General features: G+C 39.7%; 5 protein-coding genes across 6 annotated transcripts; 3 read left to right on the top strand and 2 right to left on the bottom strand.

The window, feature by feature from the left end:
* Positions 1-1,287: 1,287 nt before the first annotated feature.
* On the top strand, positions 1,288-2,915 carry LOC26534890 (antigen 5 like allergen Cul n 1). Its single transcript, XM_015195052.3, has 3 exons — positions 1,288-1,462; positions 1,811-2,202; positions 2,283-2,915. Exons 1-3 carry the CDS (start codon positions 1,316-1,318, stop codon positions 2,836-2,838), a joined length of 1,095 nt encoding a protein of 364 aa, XP_015050538.2. The 5' UTR covers positions 1,288-1,315; the 3' UTR covers positions 2,839-2,915.
* A 612-nt stretch (positions 2,916-3,527) lies between these two features.
* Positions 3,528-6,817, top strand: LOC6534269 (arylsulfatase B). Its single transcript, XM_002094914.4, has 6 exons — positions 3,528-3,673; positions 4,525-4,692; positions 4,751-4,910; positions 5,001-5,227; positions 5,375-5,797; positions 5,909-6,817. The coding sequence occupies exons 2-6, from the start codon at positions 4,558-4,560 to the stop codon at positions 6,737-6,739; spliced, it is 1,776 nt and encodes a 591-aa protein (XP_002094950.1). The 5' UTR covers positions 3,528-3,673; positions 4,525-4,557; the 3' UTR covers positions 6,740-6,817.
* A 771-nt stretch (positions 6,818-7,588) lies between these two features.
* On the bottom strand, positions 7,589-8,318 carry LOC6534268. Its single transcript, XM_002094913.3, has 2 exons — positions 8,207-8,318; positions 7,589-8,147 (listed from the first exon to the last, which is right to left on the bottom strand). The coding sequence occupies exons 1-2, from the start codon at positions 8,271-8,273 to the stop codon at positions 7,672-7,674; spliced, it is 543 nt and encodes a 180-aa protein (XP_002094949.1). The 5' UTR covers positions 8,274-8,318; the 3' UTR covers positions 7,589-7,671.
* Positions 8,319-9,856: 1,538 nt separating this feature from the next.
* LOC6534267 lies at positions 9,857-10,509 on the bottom strand. Its single transcript, XM_002094912.3, has one exon. The coding sequence runs from the start codon at positions 10,465-10,467 to the stop codon at positions 9,892-9,894; it is 576 nt and encodes a 191-aa protein (XP_002094948.1). The 5' UTR covers positions 10,468-10,509; the 3' UTR covers positions 9,857-9,891.
* A 738-nt stretch (positions 10,510-11,247) lies between these two features.
* On the top strand, positions 11,248-15,025 carry LOC6534266 (arylsulfatase B). Of its 2 annotated transcripts, none has more exons than XM_002094911.3 (6): positions 11,248-11,325; positions 12,935-13,082; positions 13,154-13,313; positions 13,381-13,866; positions 13,931-14,088; positions 14,152-15,025. In XM_002094911.3, exons 2-6 carry the CDS (start codon positions 12,969-12,971, stop codon positions 14,965-14,967), a joined length of 1,734 nt encoding a protein of 577 aa, XP_002094947.1. In that variant the 5' UTR covers positions 11,248-11,325; positions 12,935-12,968; the 3' UTR covers positions 14,968-15,025. The 2 variants fall into 2 exon arrangements, with proteins under 2 accessions (XP_002094947.1, XP_039229752.1); XM_039373818.1 differs by having other exon boundaries at positions 11,261-11,357.
* The last annotated feature ends 57 nt before the right edge of the window (positions 15,026-15,082 follow it).

The following is a 15,082-nucleotide window of genomic DNA, read 5'->3' as shown; positions in this document are numbered from 1 at the left end:
CTCTACTCTGGGTTTGAAGAAGTCGCTCTTGTCTAACTGGCATTTCATGTTAGCTTCTTGCAAGATTCTGAAAATTTTTTCGAGATTTTGGGTGGATTTTACTAAAGATAATATCGGGTAAGGGGTATTTATCCGCTATAGTCACCTTGTTAAGTTTCCTATAATCGATGACCATACGATATTTCTTTTCACCTGGTGCGTCTGCTTTTTTTGGAACAACCCACACTCCGTCATCCAATAATTCTTTGACCTGTTTGTTCACCTCCTCTCTGAGAGGCATTGGAAAACACTGGTGTGTCTGTACTTGTTCTGATCTCTGCCTTGACATTTGTGGTGTATGTAAGTCTTTCGTCTGTTTTAGCAAATAGTGTCGGATACTTTTTTGCTAGTTGGTCCATGTTTTTCTTTGTTTATCGGTTAAATGGTCTATTCTTGGGATAATGCTTCATATTTATACCCGTTACTCGTAGAGTAAAAGGGTATACTAGATTCGTTGAAAAGTAAGTAACAGGCAGAAGGGAGCGTTTCCGACCATATAAAGTATATATATTCTTGATCAGGATCAATAGCCGAGTCGATTTGGCCATGTCCGTCTGTCCGTATGAACGTCGAGATCTCAGGAAGTACAAAAGCTAGAAAGTTGAGATTAAGCATACAGATTCCAGAGACATAGGAGCAGCGCAAGTTTGTCGATTCATGTTGCCACGCCTACCCACAAACCGCCCAAAACTGCCCCGCCCACACTTTTGAAAAATGTTTTGATATTTTTTCATTTTTGTATTAGTCTTGTAAATTTCTATCGATTTGTCAAAAACCGCCAAGAACTGTTAGTGTTGAAGAGTCTCCTTCGCACTTCCACCAGCTAAGTAACAGGTATCAGATAGCCGGGGAACTCGACTATAGCGTTTTCTCTTGTTTTGTAAATATTTTCCTGTCATTTCTACTGCATTATTGTCGTTAACTTATATCTATCGACTTTTAGTATTAATCCATTTGCAAGGCACAAGCCCACGCAACGTACACTTTTGAATTTCTTTTTTATTTTCTTGCATTTTTCTATTAGTCTTTTAAATTGTTATCGGTTTTTAAAAATGACAAATTTTCAATAAAAATTCAGAAATTTTTTCGTTCGCAGCTCAGCAGCAGGTGAATCTTTGGAATCTTTCTTGTTTTCATTTGCAGCATGAAACAAGCGAAATACATTCATACTATTAAGTCACACTTGGTCATAATGAAGCAAGCTTAATCTAATAATCTTAGCTAATTTCAACACCGAATAATAGCCAACAATGTTAGTTTTAAAACGATAGTGAAGATGTGGAGTTGTCCTTGCGTTGCAGCCGGATTGCTGCTCATATTCAGTCTGAATCTGGTCTTTCTGCTGCCAGAAACAAACTATTGCCATTTAAAAAACTGCCCAGCGGATAAAAAACTGCCACATATTGGCTGCAATATTAGTGGGGTAAGGGTTCAAGTAAATCCATTCCCCACTCCAAACGACGACTGTGTCGCTAGCCCTGTTGCCGCGCCCACTCTAACGCCTTTAAAGCTCCGTAAACTGCCACGCCCGCAGTTTTGAATATTACATTTAAATTTCTCATTTGTCTTTTCAATTTCTATTGACATCCTGAAAATGTTGGCCATGCCTACAAGCCGCCCATAACCACCACACCAACAAATTTAAATTTTTTTTCGATTTATTTAAATATCAATAATTTTTTTATGCCAATTTTAAACGGTATGCCAACATAATTTTGTGAATATATTCTTGTCACTTCTATTACATGAGTAACTTTTGTTTGTATTGCAGAACTGGTCGCCAAAGTGCGGAAAAGAGCCAACAATTGTTTCAATACCCCAGCATATAAGAAATTTCATTCTGAACTATCATAACACATTTCGCGATATGGTGGCCGGTGGCCAATTGCACAAGCTGCCCATTGCAGCCCGCATGCTTAAGTTGAATTGGGACCACGACTTGGCTTTTTTGGCTACACTCTTGGTAAAACGCTGCGATCTCCAACCCACAGACCACTGCATATCCACAGAAGAGTTTTCGTCTCCAGGCTATAACACGGTATATAACAAGTTCAAGGGGACCCAGGATACATCCAGGATAGTTCGATCGCAACTGAATGCGTGGTACGATCAGTACAAGCACGTTTCTGCATATAGTCTAATTAATGGATTGTCCCCGGATAAGTAAGCGATATCCTTAACTTAGACTGCTTAACTACTTAACTTAATCTAATTCATGGCCAACTAATATTTCTCGATTTAAGAAAGGAGGTTGGGCACTTCCTAAGAATGATGGTGGGACCCAGTAACCGATTAGGCTGTGCCATAGCTAGAATCGAAAAAGACGGATGGACTCACCAATGGCTCACCTGCCTGTATAGCTGTTCACCTAAGAAGAACTCGTTTCTATACGAGTATTCCGGAAAATCTGGAACATATTGCACCACTGGGATTAATGGCAAATTTCAACATTTATGCGATGACACGGAACCTGTGACAGATTGCATGCATTCTGATATATTCAAAACAGAAGTTAGCAACGACACTACATCATTGATCAGGGGCATGATGAATAGAGAAATGCAACCCAGAACTTTTGGGTGGCTATGGAATTGGGGCAAAAGGATTTGGAGCTGGATGAAGAAAGCCTGGAGGAACATTATTGGTGGTGGCGGTGGTGGCGGTGGTAACGGTGGTGGTGGTGGTAACGGTGGTGGTGGTGGTAACGGTGGTGGTGGTGGTAACGGTGGTGGTGGTGGTGGCGGTGGAGGCGGTGGTGGAGGCGGAGATGACGGTGGTGATGAGGGCGGAGGTGAATGAATTCGACTTATGTATGTAACTCTCTTCTATTAATAAATTGAAAATGATGGGCAAAATAAAATATAAATCCCAATTAACAGATCATTTCTAATTTAAAATGTAATATTAATCTAACAGCAACGGGTATGCACATATAATGGTACATATATGTTATGTGTAATTATACCCGTTAATCGTAGAGTAAAAGGGTATACTAGATTCGTTGTCAAGTATGTAACAGGAAGAAGGAAGCGTTTCCGACCAGTATATGTATGTATGAATGTATATCCGTATACCTTATATAATCGCAAGTGTGTCCTTTATAGCCTTTGCAAATGTATAAAATTTAATTTAGGTGTTACTTAAGAAAGCATGCCCAATCCAAACTTTTTGGCTTTTATAGTTGCCGAGATCTCGAGTGTCACTTAACCGATTCTATAATACTCATTTACACTACCATTAACGGGTATAGCAAGTTTTAAATGTAAAAGTTTATATCGCCTAAAAGTATGCAGCATATCTGTCTTGCAGATACGTTTACGTTAAGAGGAACGTACATACATATCTATACATATCTCTTTTGAATCAGCTCTCTCTTCTCTTGGTACCACCCACTCCAAAGCTGGTTTGATGTTAATTTGGATGGGATATATATATTAACCGGTAACTGGCTATTAAGGCAGCCTCAAATATTCTCAGTGGCTATTTAGTTGCTCTCCGCACTTCGTGTCCGGCGGAACAGAGATTGGAATTAGGGGAACTATTACCTCGATCGCGTAAATCAGTGAGTGAAATTGTCATGCACGAATCCAGCTGATAAGTCTATTGTTATTTGGATTCCTTTTATTTGATTTTGGTGAGTACTTTTTTCAGCTTGTCTGATAATAAAAGTGTGAGAACAGAATTAAAAGATTTGGAAATAAATTTCCGCCAGGTACAAATACAATTTTAAATTGTATATCAATTGGTTTGGACTGGCATTTGAAAATAATTAGGGAAAGTAAAATATATGTTTATGTGTGTGCAATAAACAAGCTGCAACTGTTCATGTTTAAAATGTAACTTATTGATTAATGTGATAATAACTTATGATTATCTACTATTTATGTTAAACTTGTAAACTTGTAAAATAAATATTTTTTTTTGCATTTTATTTTATTATGAAAAACAAATGTTTTCTTTTAAAAAACAAAAACTTATTGCTTTAATTTAAATATAAGTATTACGTACATATATGTAAGTATATGTATAAACATCATAAAAAAAATTTTGCTGTATTAGCAGTGATCATTACCAACTTCCTAATTAACTAACTTCCAGAGTCATCTCATTTGCATATTTGCGTATTTGTGAAGCTGTGATCTTTAATTACGCCCAATTTGTTGAAAACATTTGCCTGAGTGCACATTGCCTCGATGTTTGCGTACTGTCTATCAGTATTTATATTGGATGTACTTTATTTATTTTTCAACTAGCTGTTATTGAATTGATAAGTAGTTAAGCGGCAGAAAATTCCCAATATTTACTATGAAAAGCTTCCCCAAATTGGTTAAATTTTAAAAAGTAATTATGCTAATATATCCGGAACGATCTAAAGAGCTCATCCATCATAAACAGAGAGTTACCCGCTGACTTGTGGCCCATTTGGAATGATAATTTTGTTAAACGCCTATAAGCACTAATTCTCATTTGTTTGTTTTATACTAGCTGTCCCACATCTTGCTCACTCCATTCACGGCGATGTCAACTCATCTGGATAGATTCAGCAGTGCTAATTCGTTGATAACTGGCTTTGTTTTATGTATTGCCTTATCAAATGGCATAATTGCCACATCCGATAAGCCCAATATCATCATTATAATGGCAGATGATCTGGTAGGGCCTACGTGATGGTTATTGAAGCTAAATACCACTTAGCACCAGTTTCCGACAGGGTTTCGACGACGTTAGCTTTCGCGGCTCCAATAACTTCCTCACTCCCAACATTGATGCTTTGGCCTATAGCGGAGTGATCCTTAATAATCTCTATGTCGCTCCAATGTGCACACCCAGTAGAGCAGCTCTTCTGACTGGAAAATATCCTATAAATACGGGCAAGTTTAGTCTAAGATAATTCTCGAACTTTAATTATAACAAATTAGGAGAGATATCTCACCAAGTGATCCTATAACTATCTTTTTTAGGAATGCAGCATTATGTGATTGTGAACGATCAGCCTTGGGGTCTTCCCCTCAATGAGACTACCATGGCGGAGATTTTCCGGGAAAACGGTTATCGAACAAGTCTCCTGGGAAAGTGGCATTTGGGATTTTCACAGCGTAATTTTACACCTACGCAAAGGGGCTTCGATCGGCATTTCGGATACCTTGGGGCCTATGTGGACTACTACACCCAGAGTTATGAACAACAGGTAAGATAACATCTTGACAAATGAACTTCTACTTAACTTATCTAATACAAGTACATATTTGTATTATACGTTAATACGGACGGACAGAACCGATTGGTTTTATTGTATTTCATTGAAATCTTTAATATTGTTGTTTTCTTTTGTCAGAATAAGGGATACAATGGGCACGATTTCCGCGACAATCTTAAATCCACCCACGATCATGTGGGACGCTATATCACCGATGTGCTCACCGATGCTGCCGTGAAGGAAATTGAGGATCATGGATCGAAAAATAGTAGCCAGCCCCTTTTTCTACTTTTGAATCACCTGGCTCCCCATGCTGCAAATGATGATAATCCCATGCAGGCACCAGCAGAGGAGGTCTCCCGATTCGAATACATTGGCAATAAAACGCATCGCTACTACGCCGCAATGGTTTCCAAGCTGGATCAAAGTGTGGGATATGTGATCGATGCTCTAGCTCGTCAGGAAATGCTCCAAAACAGCATCGTACTCTTCCTGTCCGATAATGGTGGGCCAACACAGGGACAGCACTCTACGACTGCCTCTAACTATCCACTGAGGGGGGTAAGTCGTATTATCAATTTACATTTAATCCCACATTTATTTATATGCCAGAACTACATATACATCATATGTGTACTTAACTTTTAGTTAATTTATTTGTATATATTTTAGCAAAAGGATTCGCCCTGGGAGGGTGCTCTGAGATCCTCGGCGGCCATTTGGAGCACTGAGTTCGAGCGGCTGGGAAGTGTGTGGAAGCAGCAGATCTACATTGGCGACCTGTTGCCTACATTGGCGGCAGGAGCCGGAATATCCCCGGATCCGGCGCTCCATTTGGACGGATTGAATCTGTGGTCTGCCCTCAAGTACGGATACGAATCTGTAGAGCGGGAGATTGTCCATGTGATTGATGAGGACGTGGCGATGCCGCATTTGTCCTACACGCGTGGCAAGTGGAAGGTCATTAGCGGCACTACCAATCAGGGTCTCTATGACGGGTGGCTTGGTCACAGGGAAACCAGTGAAGTGGATCCTCGCGCCGCGGTATACGAGGAACTCGTTCGGAATACTAGTGTGTGGCGGCAATTGCAGCAGGTGTCCTTCGGAGAGCGCAACATCAGCGAATTAAGAGATCAGGCCAGTATTGAATGTCCGGATACTGCGAATGGAGTCAGACCCTGCTTGCCACTCGAGGCACCCTGTCTCTTCGACATCGAAGCCGATCCTTGCGAGCGGAGCAACCTATATGCAGAGTATAAAAACTCGACGACCTTTCTGGATCTTTGGGCCCGGATCCAGCAATTTGCCAAACAGTCACATCCTCCCAACAATAAACCAGGGGATCCCGACTGCGACCCCAGATTTTACCATAATGAGTGGACCTGGTGGCAGGACGAGATGGCTTCCAGTTCAGGGACAATCGGAGGACTGAAAGTCTTTACCCTCTTGGTGGTATTCATACTCACAAGCCGGTGTATTCATAAAATACAAATTTGTCTGTAGGTAAAATATTAAATTAAAATTTGTTAGCAAAGTTAATCTGCATTCGATAAATTAATAAAAACCAGGATAGGCAGTATATATTTTATTCTTACTTTATTGCTAATTTATTTTCAAAGGCAAAGCCTTGGCCATTTAGCTTGTGAAGATAACTCACTATAAACACTGTGATACTTTGTGACTTATATTTTAACTATCAATAATCATTTCTAAGAAATGTCCAAATGGATCTAGTGTGAAATAGCCAATCTACCTTTTTTTCTAATCAGTCACCTCGAAACCTCGTCAAATTAAATGAAACCCTAGCAAAATAGCTTTCTGCCAATCAAAGTGGCTTAGAAAGTATTTAACCTTTTTAATTTACGACACTGAAATCAAGGCAAATACTGTTATCAAGAACAGCTCTTCTAGCTATTAATAAAAGATACCCAGTACTCAGTTATCGATAAAAATTGGCACAAAAAACAAAAGAAGAAAATGTTTGACTTCCACGTCCTGCCCATTAACCACCCAAACTTCCTTACTTTTGAATTTTTTTAATTGTAATAATTTTTTTCAATTTCTTTTAATATGTCAGAAAAAAATTTTATATTTCTCGTTTGCACTTACACAAACTGAGTAATGGGTATCTGATAGTCGATTAACTCCACTAGTGTTTGATTTTTAATTTATAAAATAAACAACGAATATCTTATAGAAGAATTAGACAACAGGGTTCTGTCAAGGGTTCTTTGGTTCTGTCCTGGAAATCACTTTTTATGAAATTAGTCTAGTAATTTATGAAAGTTATTTGTTTTAAAGTCCGTCCATTTACCAAACAAATACATTTTTGATTCATTTAAAACAGTTAAATAATTGCTATTCGGTATATATTTGACATAAATTATGTTTTATTTATTTTTTTAATAGGGTTTCGGGATATCAGAGACCGGAATCTAGTAGTATGTCCCATTGCCCTTGGGCTGGGCTACCAGAACTTCGTATTTGTCAAACTTTCGCAGGGCCAAGCTCTCGTGCTTGATGATGCAAAGCTTCTGGCTGCTGAGAAGAAGGGTCCCGATTAGGATACCTCCATCGGCCTTGGCACGGCAGCAAAACACCCGCTCATTTTTGAGTGTTGTGCCCACGGCAACGGCTCCATTTTCATAGAATCCATCAAAGCTCCTGACCCACACGTAGTTCACATCTCGCTCAGCCACTAGGATGTCGTATACAAGAAGCTTCGAGGACGCGGTTTCGGTATTGAAGTAAGCGGTGCCAGTTTCCGCAACAACTCGAGCCGGCAGAATATCATTCACGTACTTAACACGACCAACATATGTGTTGAATCCGTAGGGGTCGAAGCCACCTACAACAGCATTATAGGGAATAACGTAGGACAGGTTCCCCGCCTTCCACACGTGCTCGGTATCTGTTTGAAAAAGCTATATTAATAGGTTTCAGATAACCTTCTGGATTATTGGTTCTCACCATAAGCCGAGGGCACAGCGTAGGCAACTGCGAACAAGGCCAAAACCGCACAGGCAACTTTGTACATCTTGACGGACTGCTGGATTCACTTTGAGTATCTCGCCAGTGACTTAACTGCTTTTATAGTCGCCTTCTTATCTTTCGACTCCAATTGAACTTATCGCTATCGAAAGATTGGTACTGATAGCATCTGTTTCGGTGACTAACATATGAAGTGCGCTTAGACATCGTAGTTTTATTGCACTCTTTAAAAATAACAGATATTTGAAGAAAAAATCCCCCTTTAAGTCATTTCATAATATTTTTAAATATATGTACTTATGCCTTAAGTCACCATTGGTAAAGAGCATAGTCTGACTGAAATAACCCCTATTCAAGTTAAAAAGCAAGTTAGTAGCTATTCACGTCAAAATATATCTTGATACAAATAAACTGAAAGTACGAGTAGCTTGTTTTACTCTAATGTATTTTGAACCAGACAATATAAGATAACTTTTTTATAATAATGTTCTTTTTTAATCGTTGCATCTCACAAATGTTTTAAACGATCAAAGATATTATCACATACATTAAACATTGTTTCAAGGAATACCTTTATAACGTACTCCTCTAATACATACTAAATGATATAGTGTTATTATTTATTTTATTATGTTTGTGAAATTTTCATGTTTGAAAGTGGTAATGATTTCCCCTCCTAACGAACACAAAAATCCACAGTTTTCATCTTATCTAACATGATAAATCAATTAGAACGCGAAACATATTTTACCGATAATTATAAATTTCACTTGCTTGCATTCAGTATACAATAACGCAATCTACAGAGCGAATGTCATGAACGTAGTCACTTGGCGTTGTCTGACCAGTATCTCGTATTTGTCGGATTCATGGTGGTAGCCCTCGAAATCAAAGACACCCAGCTCTGCTTCGTCCGGCAGATCCTTTGTCCTGTCGGCAAGGATCCATTTGTCATCAGTGCTATAGACTGCTCCCCTGATGAGGATCACCAAATGAACTAGGAACTGTTGACTAAGAAGATGTGCTGCACATTCCCAATTGCTGACCGCCTTTATGGCTTTTTTATTTTTGTGGTTATTTCTCGTTATTTTGGGTGTAATTTAATAGATTAGATAAATTGTTTTTTTTTTCAAAGGTCTGATGATTATGCTGATTGTTCATCGTGATATTTAATTTTACAAAAATGACCGGAGTAATTGCTTCTTTGGGCTAGAAACGCCATAAAACTTGTATTATTATACAATACCTTATCTCCTTTCAAGTGAGATAATTCGTATTAGCATTAGATCTTAATTTTTTATAATCGCGGATAGAGGTAAAATAATAGAGAACGTATAGACGATTTCCTCGACTATGGAATCTGCATGTCTGATCTCGACTTTCTAGCTTTTATAGCTTCCGAGATTACAGCATTCATACGGACAATCAGACGAACGGACGGACATATAAAAATCGACAGCTTTTCAACAAATGTGACAGGTATAAATATGTAATGAATTTAGTAAAGAAGTAAATAATTATAGTGCATTTCTTTCTATGCGATTATGTTAATGAGTGAATGAATTTAAATTCACATTTGAATCTCATATATATGTAAATAAATATATAAATAAATAAATTGCAAGGAAATTACTCTAATAAATATTTATTAAGTTGTTCAACATTTAATGTTCAATATAACCATCAACAAATGGGGAGAAGGCAGCTACATGACGTTTGCGGACGAGGATCTCGTACTTGGAGTACTGCCGGAGCGGGAAGTTCTCGTACTTGACGATGCACATCCGGCTGGCAAGGTACAGAGTTCCAATAAAGACCGATCCATCACAGCGAACACGGCAGATGAAGACGCGGTCGTTGGCGGCGTTGGTTCCCACAGATACAGCGTTCTTCTCCCGGAATCCATCGAAACTGCGGATCCAGTGGTAGCTGACTGTGGCGTTGGACACCAGAACCTCGTAGGTGGAGGCTTGGTTGCCCAAGGTGTCTGTGTTGTAGGTGGCCTTTCCCAGTTCCGGAACCACTCGTGCTGGCAGAATATTACTGCTGTATGTGACACGACCCACGTAGGTGTAGTAACCATCGGGATCGAAGCCACCGAAAATCGCTTCGTGCGGTAGATCCATGGTCTTGTCCAGGTACACCCACTTGTCCTCATGGCTGTAGACTCCTCCCTGGATAAGAGCCACCAGCTGGACGAGGACCACGGCCACAACTACGGAACTCTTGGCTGAGAACATGATTCGATTGTTGAGAAGCGAGGTGTTGTCGTCGTTTTGATTTGCCAACGGCTTTTATAGGTCTTTATTATCTAAAATTTAATAGTAAATAATTCATCGAGGGGGACTTTTGTGATTAGATTGTTGGTAACTTTTTTGGATTGGAAAGTCCCGAGTCCGTTACTTGGAGGATCTTGTAAACTTTTGCAAAGCCCCAGCAACAAAAAATCCCCTTAAAAAAGCAGTATGACATATGGTGGAAAATTGAAACCGATACTTCTTACTACTACTACTTTTTACAAATAGACCGATTCACTTGAGCTTTTGCGGAAATAAAAGAGTGTTTTTTTTATTTAGCGAGTTCTAATATGTTATAATATTATGTGAATTGGTCAACCTTCCAAACTTGGCACGCATATGGGTAAGGCCAAATTGGAACCAAATCAAAGGCAGGAATACTAATCAACTTTATTGAAGCTATCCAAACCAGTTTGTGGTTTAGCAACGTAGTCATCTTATCAAAGAACGAGGTACAAGAACCCTGACCTAAGTCAACTATCAAAGTAAAGATTAAATCAAAAACTGGCTTACATTTTAACTCGCAATCTTACAACGTCCTCTCAAAAGTTCATTAAACTTTTGCTTTTGCTTTTGCTTTTATTGGCAGTAGGCTTTGCTTTTGCAAAGTTGCTGTTTTATAGCAGTAAGCTATAACTTTTAGTACTATTTTGCGCGCACGCTTAGTGACGTCACAGTCGTCGGAGTCGGCGAAAACGTTGTCACTTTAAAAGCGCCAAAATCCAGCGAAGCGTTTAGTCGAGTGGAGAAGTCGCTGGGAGAAGGATCGTCGACGATCACTTTTCATCGCTGTACCATCCAGTAGGAAAACAATAAAGTTTACAAAATAAGGTGTAAGATGCTAGGACAGTTAAAATACCACGTTCGCGAAGTTCAAGTGTTCTATTTAACTAATGGGATTGACATGAATAAAGATGATCACACCAAATGCAGTGACTTATGCAGTTGTGAATAAGAACTCTTCACGTTCATATTTCAAATTGAATCCAATAGTCTTAATAGTAACTCAAAATATTTATAAAAGATATTTTATCATTACAAAGCATCAACTAATTAAATATACGAAATTTCAGTTAGCATTGAGCTCTGAACCAGTTTTATATTAAAATGGCAAACACCTCTCTAGACTCTGGGTTAATGAAAACCTAATAAAAAATCAATGTTTTTAATTGAAATGAAAAGCACTTGAAAAAACGGATTACTTCATGACAATTGAAGAGGTTCAATAAAATTAAAACGATTGAAAATTGAGAACCACTTTCTTAAAGCGCATAAAAGGGCCGTTAAATAATAATAATAGTACGATTGGCCATCGTTTTGATTTATCTTAGAGCTAAGAAAAAATGTGTTTGGAAATAACTATAAGTTGGTTTTTATACAAGATCGACAAAATCCTAAAAAAAAAACTTGTTCTGATCGCACAAGTCAGTGTCAGTTGTGGGGTCTTTATACTTAAGAACCTTTCCAATAGCGACTGATTAACTTGATATCAATTACATAACATGTGTTTTATCAAGGTCACGATATAAAAAACCTGTGAAGGTCATCGCCTACTCACTGGGCGTTCCCATTCTCAATCACAATCCACATTTCGTGGGGAAAGCTTCCACGACTTTTCGCACGACTTTTTTGTTATTGTTTTTATATTAAAATGATGTGGCGTTAATAAAACTCGGCCTAAATGCTAAAACAATTGCACAGCTCATAGATTTTATGGCTTGTCTCGCTTATCTGACTCAATTTCATGATTGCCAGCTTTTTTATGGCCTATTGCGACAATTAAGACACAGTTTTAGCCATGATGAAAAGAAATTACACTCCTCACAAGCTTGCAAATGTTTCTCGTTTTATATAATGTCCCAACAATTGTTGCTAAAGCCACCAAAATAAAACGACCACCGTCGCTGGAACGGTTGAATGAACTTTTTGGCCATATGGCGCACTACACAAGCACAAGTACAATGGAAGAGGTCAAGGGGGAAGAAGCTTGGGGGCAGCACCTGTGGAAGATGGCCGATTATACAATTGCCAATTATGGCGCGGAAAACTCAACAGATACTGCCTAACTGTGAAATATTACTAATTTCCACATATTGCAACACTTTAGTGCTTTCGGCTGTGTGCGTTAAGTAGGAGTTTTTAAAGACGTATCTCAATCATTTGTATTGACTATTTACTAATACGAAACATGTGCAGACAACTATCAAGAAAACGAAACGAAAATACCATATGACCGGGAATAACACTTCCTTAATGCATTCATTTCACAAAATTGGCAGTTGCAGTTCGAAATTGTTATAAGCATTAAGAGATGTTAGGATACATATCATAAACTGATTTTAAAGTAATAACGATGAATAAAACTAAATCTTCAGGAATATCCTATTTCTAATTGGTGTATTTTTTATAGCATCGACTTTGAATTTATCTGAGTGTCAATTACAATGGCAACTGCAAAAATCCACGAACTGCTGGTAGTGAGTGCCATGGTCAGCCTGGCATACGGATCTGCATATTCCGCAAAACCAAACATAGTTATAATACTGATTGATGACATGGTAAGTTGTTGGCAATAAATAGGAATTTGATATGAATGGTTATAAGAAGCGAATTGCCATTCCAATGCCAGGGCATGAACGACGTGAGTTTTCATGGCTCGAACCAGATCCTTACACCGAATATAGATGCTCTGGCCTACAATGGCATCTTGCTGAATAAGCATTATGTCCCGAACCTCTGCACTCCATCCAGAGCTACTTTGCTCACCGGAAAATATCCCATCCACACAGGTAAAATAGAACCTACAAATCAAAAATAATCATTCGATTTGAAATACAAATTTTCAAATATTTTCAGGAATGCAACACTTTGTGATTATCACCGACGAGCCGTGGGGCCTTCCCTCGCGAGAGCGTTTAATGCCCGAAATATTCCGGGATGCAGGCTACTCGACCCATTTGGTGGGCAAGTGGCACTTGGGCTTCTGGCGTAAGGATCTCACGCCCACAATGCGAGGATTCGACCATCACTTTGGCTACTACAATGGGTACATTGACTATTATGACCATCAGGTGCGGATGCTCGACAGAAACTACTCGCATGGACTGGATTTCCGCCGGGATCTGGAGCCCTGTCCCGAAGCAAATGGCACATACGCCACGGAAGCCTTTACTTCGGAGGCAAAAAGGATAATTGAGCAGCATGATAAGAGCAAGCCGTTGTTCATGGTGATGAGCCATCTGGCGGTGCACACGGGCAACGAGGATAGTCCAATGCAGGCTCCTGAGGAGGAGGTGGCCAAGTTTCCCCACATCAGGGATCCCAAGCGACGCACTTACGCTGGCAAGTGAATACAACACGTTTGACAAATCAGTATTTGTAAACTGGTTTCTAATGGTCACCACAGGTATGATTTCGAGTCTGGACAAGAGCGTGGCTCAGACAATTGGTGCTTTGAAGGATAATGACATGCTGAATAACAGCATTATTCTGCTTTACTCAGACAACGGAGCGCCCACGATAGGCATCCATTCCAATGCGGGTTCCAATTACCCTTATCGAGGAGTAAGTATTCCGCGAATATATTGAATGCTATGCAACTAGAACACTCGTTTATTTTACCTTTAGCAAAAGGAATCTCCCTGGGAGGGTGGCATTCGATCGGCTGGTGCTCTGTGGAGTCCTCTACTGAAGGAGCGAGGATATGTGTCCAACCAGGCGATACATGCCATAGACTGGCTGCCCACACTGGCAGGAGCTGCCGGGGTATCCTTGCCGCAGGATCTTCCGTTGGACGGTATTAATCTTTGGCCTATGCTGAGCGGCAACGAGGAACCGAAACCGAGAACCATGATTCATGTACTCGATGAGGTTTTCGGCTACTCATCGTACATGAAGGATACTCTAAAGTATATAAACGGTAGCAGCTTTCAAGGAAGATACGATCACTGGTTGGGTGAACTGAAAACTAACGAGGACCATCCTCTGAGTGAAAGCTATGAACAGCATGTCCTGGCCTCGGATGTTCAAAGCATACTGGGAAATCGGTGGTTAACAGAGGATCGCATCCGACAGATGCGCAGCGAAGCCACCGAAATGTGCCCCCCTGTTGAAGGGCTAAATCCTCTGGAGCCCCAATTCAAGTGTGAGCCCCTAAAGGCGCCCTGCTTTTTCGATCTGGCCAAAGATCCGTGCGAGCGATACAACCTAGCCGAAACCTATCCACTCCAACTGCAGCAACTTGCCGATGAGGTGGAACAAATCCGGAAGACGGCGATTCCCAGCGCCCGAGTTCCCTATTCCGATTCACGAGCTAACCCTACTTTCCACAACGGAAATTGGGAGTGGTGGAATAATACGGACACGGATTCAAGTTCCGGCACATTTCCCATCAATTTATGGCTTGTGATTGGCAGTATTGTAGTACACCGAAATTTGTTGTAGTGGTAAGCTCTTACTAGAATAATTGTTAATAAAAGTAAATTATATAGAACACTGGAAAGTAATGCGCCATTTTTAAATCAATGATTTAAATTCCAAGTTTCAAGGGTATTTAAAA

Source organism: Drosophila yakuba, chromosome 3L (assembly GCF_016746365.2).
Source record: "Drosophila yakuba strain Tai18E2 chromosome 3L, Prin_Dyak_Tai18E2_2.1, whole genome shotgun sequence".
In the NCBI taxonomy this organism is placed as follows: Eukaryota; Metazoa; Arthropoda; class Insecta; order Diptera; family Drosophilidae; genus Drosophila; species Drosophila yakuba.
This window is presented reverse-complemented; position numbering and strand designations above follow the sequence as displayed.

Coding starts and splice junctions, on each gene's coding strand:
- LOC26534890 (XM_015195052.3), top strand. CDS start 1,316: ATGTGGAGTTGTCCTTGCGTTGCAGCCGGATTGCTGCTCATATTCAGT. Junction 1,463..1,810: donor TTGGCTGCAATATTAGTGGG/GTAAGGGTTCAA, acceptor TTTGTATTGCAG/AACTGGTCGCCAAAGTGCGG. Junction 2,203..2,282: donor AATGGATTGTCCCCGGATAA/GTAAGCGATATC, acceptor TCTCGATTTAAG/AAAGGAGGTTGGGCACTTCC.
- LOC6534269 (XM_002094914.4), top strand. CDS start 4,558: ATGTCAACTCATCTGGATAGATTCAGCAGTGCTAATTCGTTGATAACT. Junction 4,693..4,750: donor TTATAATGGCAGATGATCTG/GTAGGGCCTACG, acceptor AGTTTCCGACAG/GGTTTCGACGACGTTAGCTT. Junction 4,911..5,000: donor AAAATATCCTATAAATACGG/GCAAGTTTAGTC, acceptor TATCTTTTTTAG/GAATGCAGCATTATGTGATT.
- LOC6534268 (XM_002094913.3), bottom strand. CDS start 8,273: ATGTACAAAGTTGCCTGTGCGGTTTTGGCCTTGTTCGCAGTTGCCTAC. Junction 8,148..8,206: donor CGCTGTGCCCTCGGCTTATG/GTGAGAACCAAT, acceptor TTTTTCAAACAG/ATACCGAGCACGTGTGGAAG.
- LOC6534267 (XM_002094912.3), bottom strand. CDS start 10,467: ATGTTCTCAGCCAAGAGTTCCGTAGTTGTGGCCGTGGTCCTCGTCCAG.
- LOC6534266 (XM_002094911.3), top strand. CDS start 12,969: ATGGCAACTGCAAAAATCCACGAACTGCTGGTAGTGAGTGCCATGGTC. Junction 13,867..13,930: donor CAAGCGACGCACTTACGCTG/GCAAGTGAATAC, acceptor TGGTCACCACAG/GTATGATTTCGAGTCTGGAC. Junction 14,089..14,151: donor CCAATTACCCTTATCGAGGA/GTAAGTATTCCG, acceptor TTTTACCTTTAG/CAAAAGGAATCTCCCTGGGA.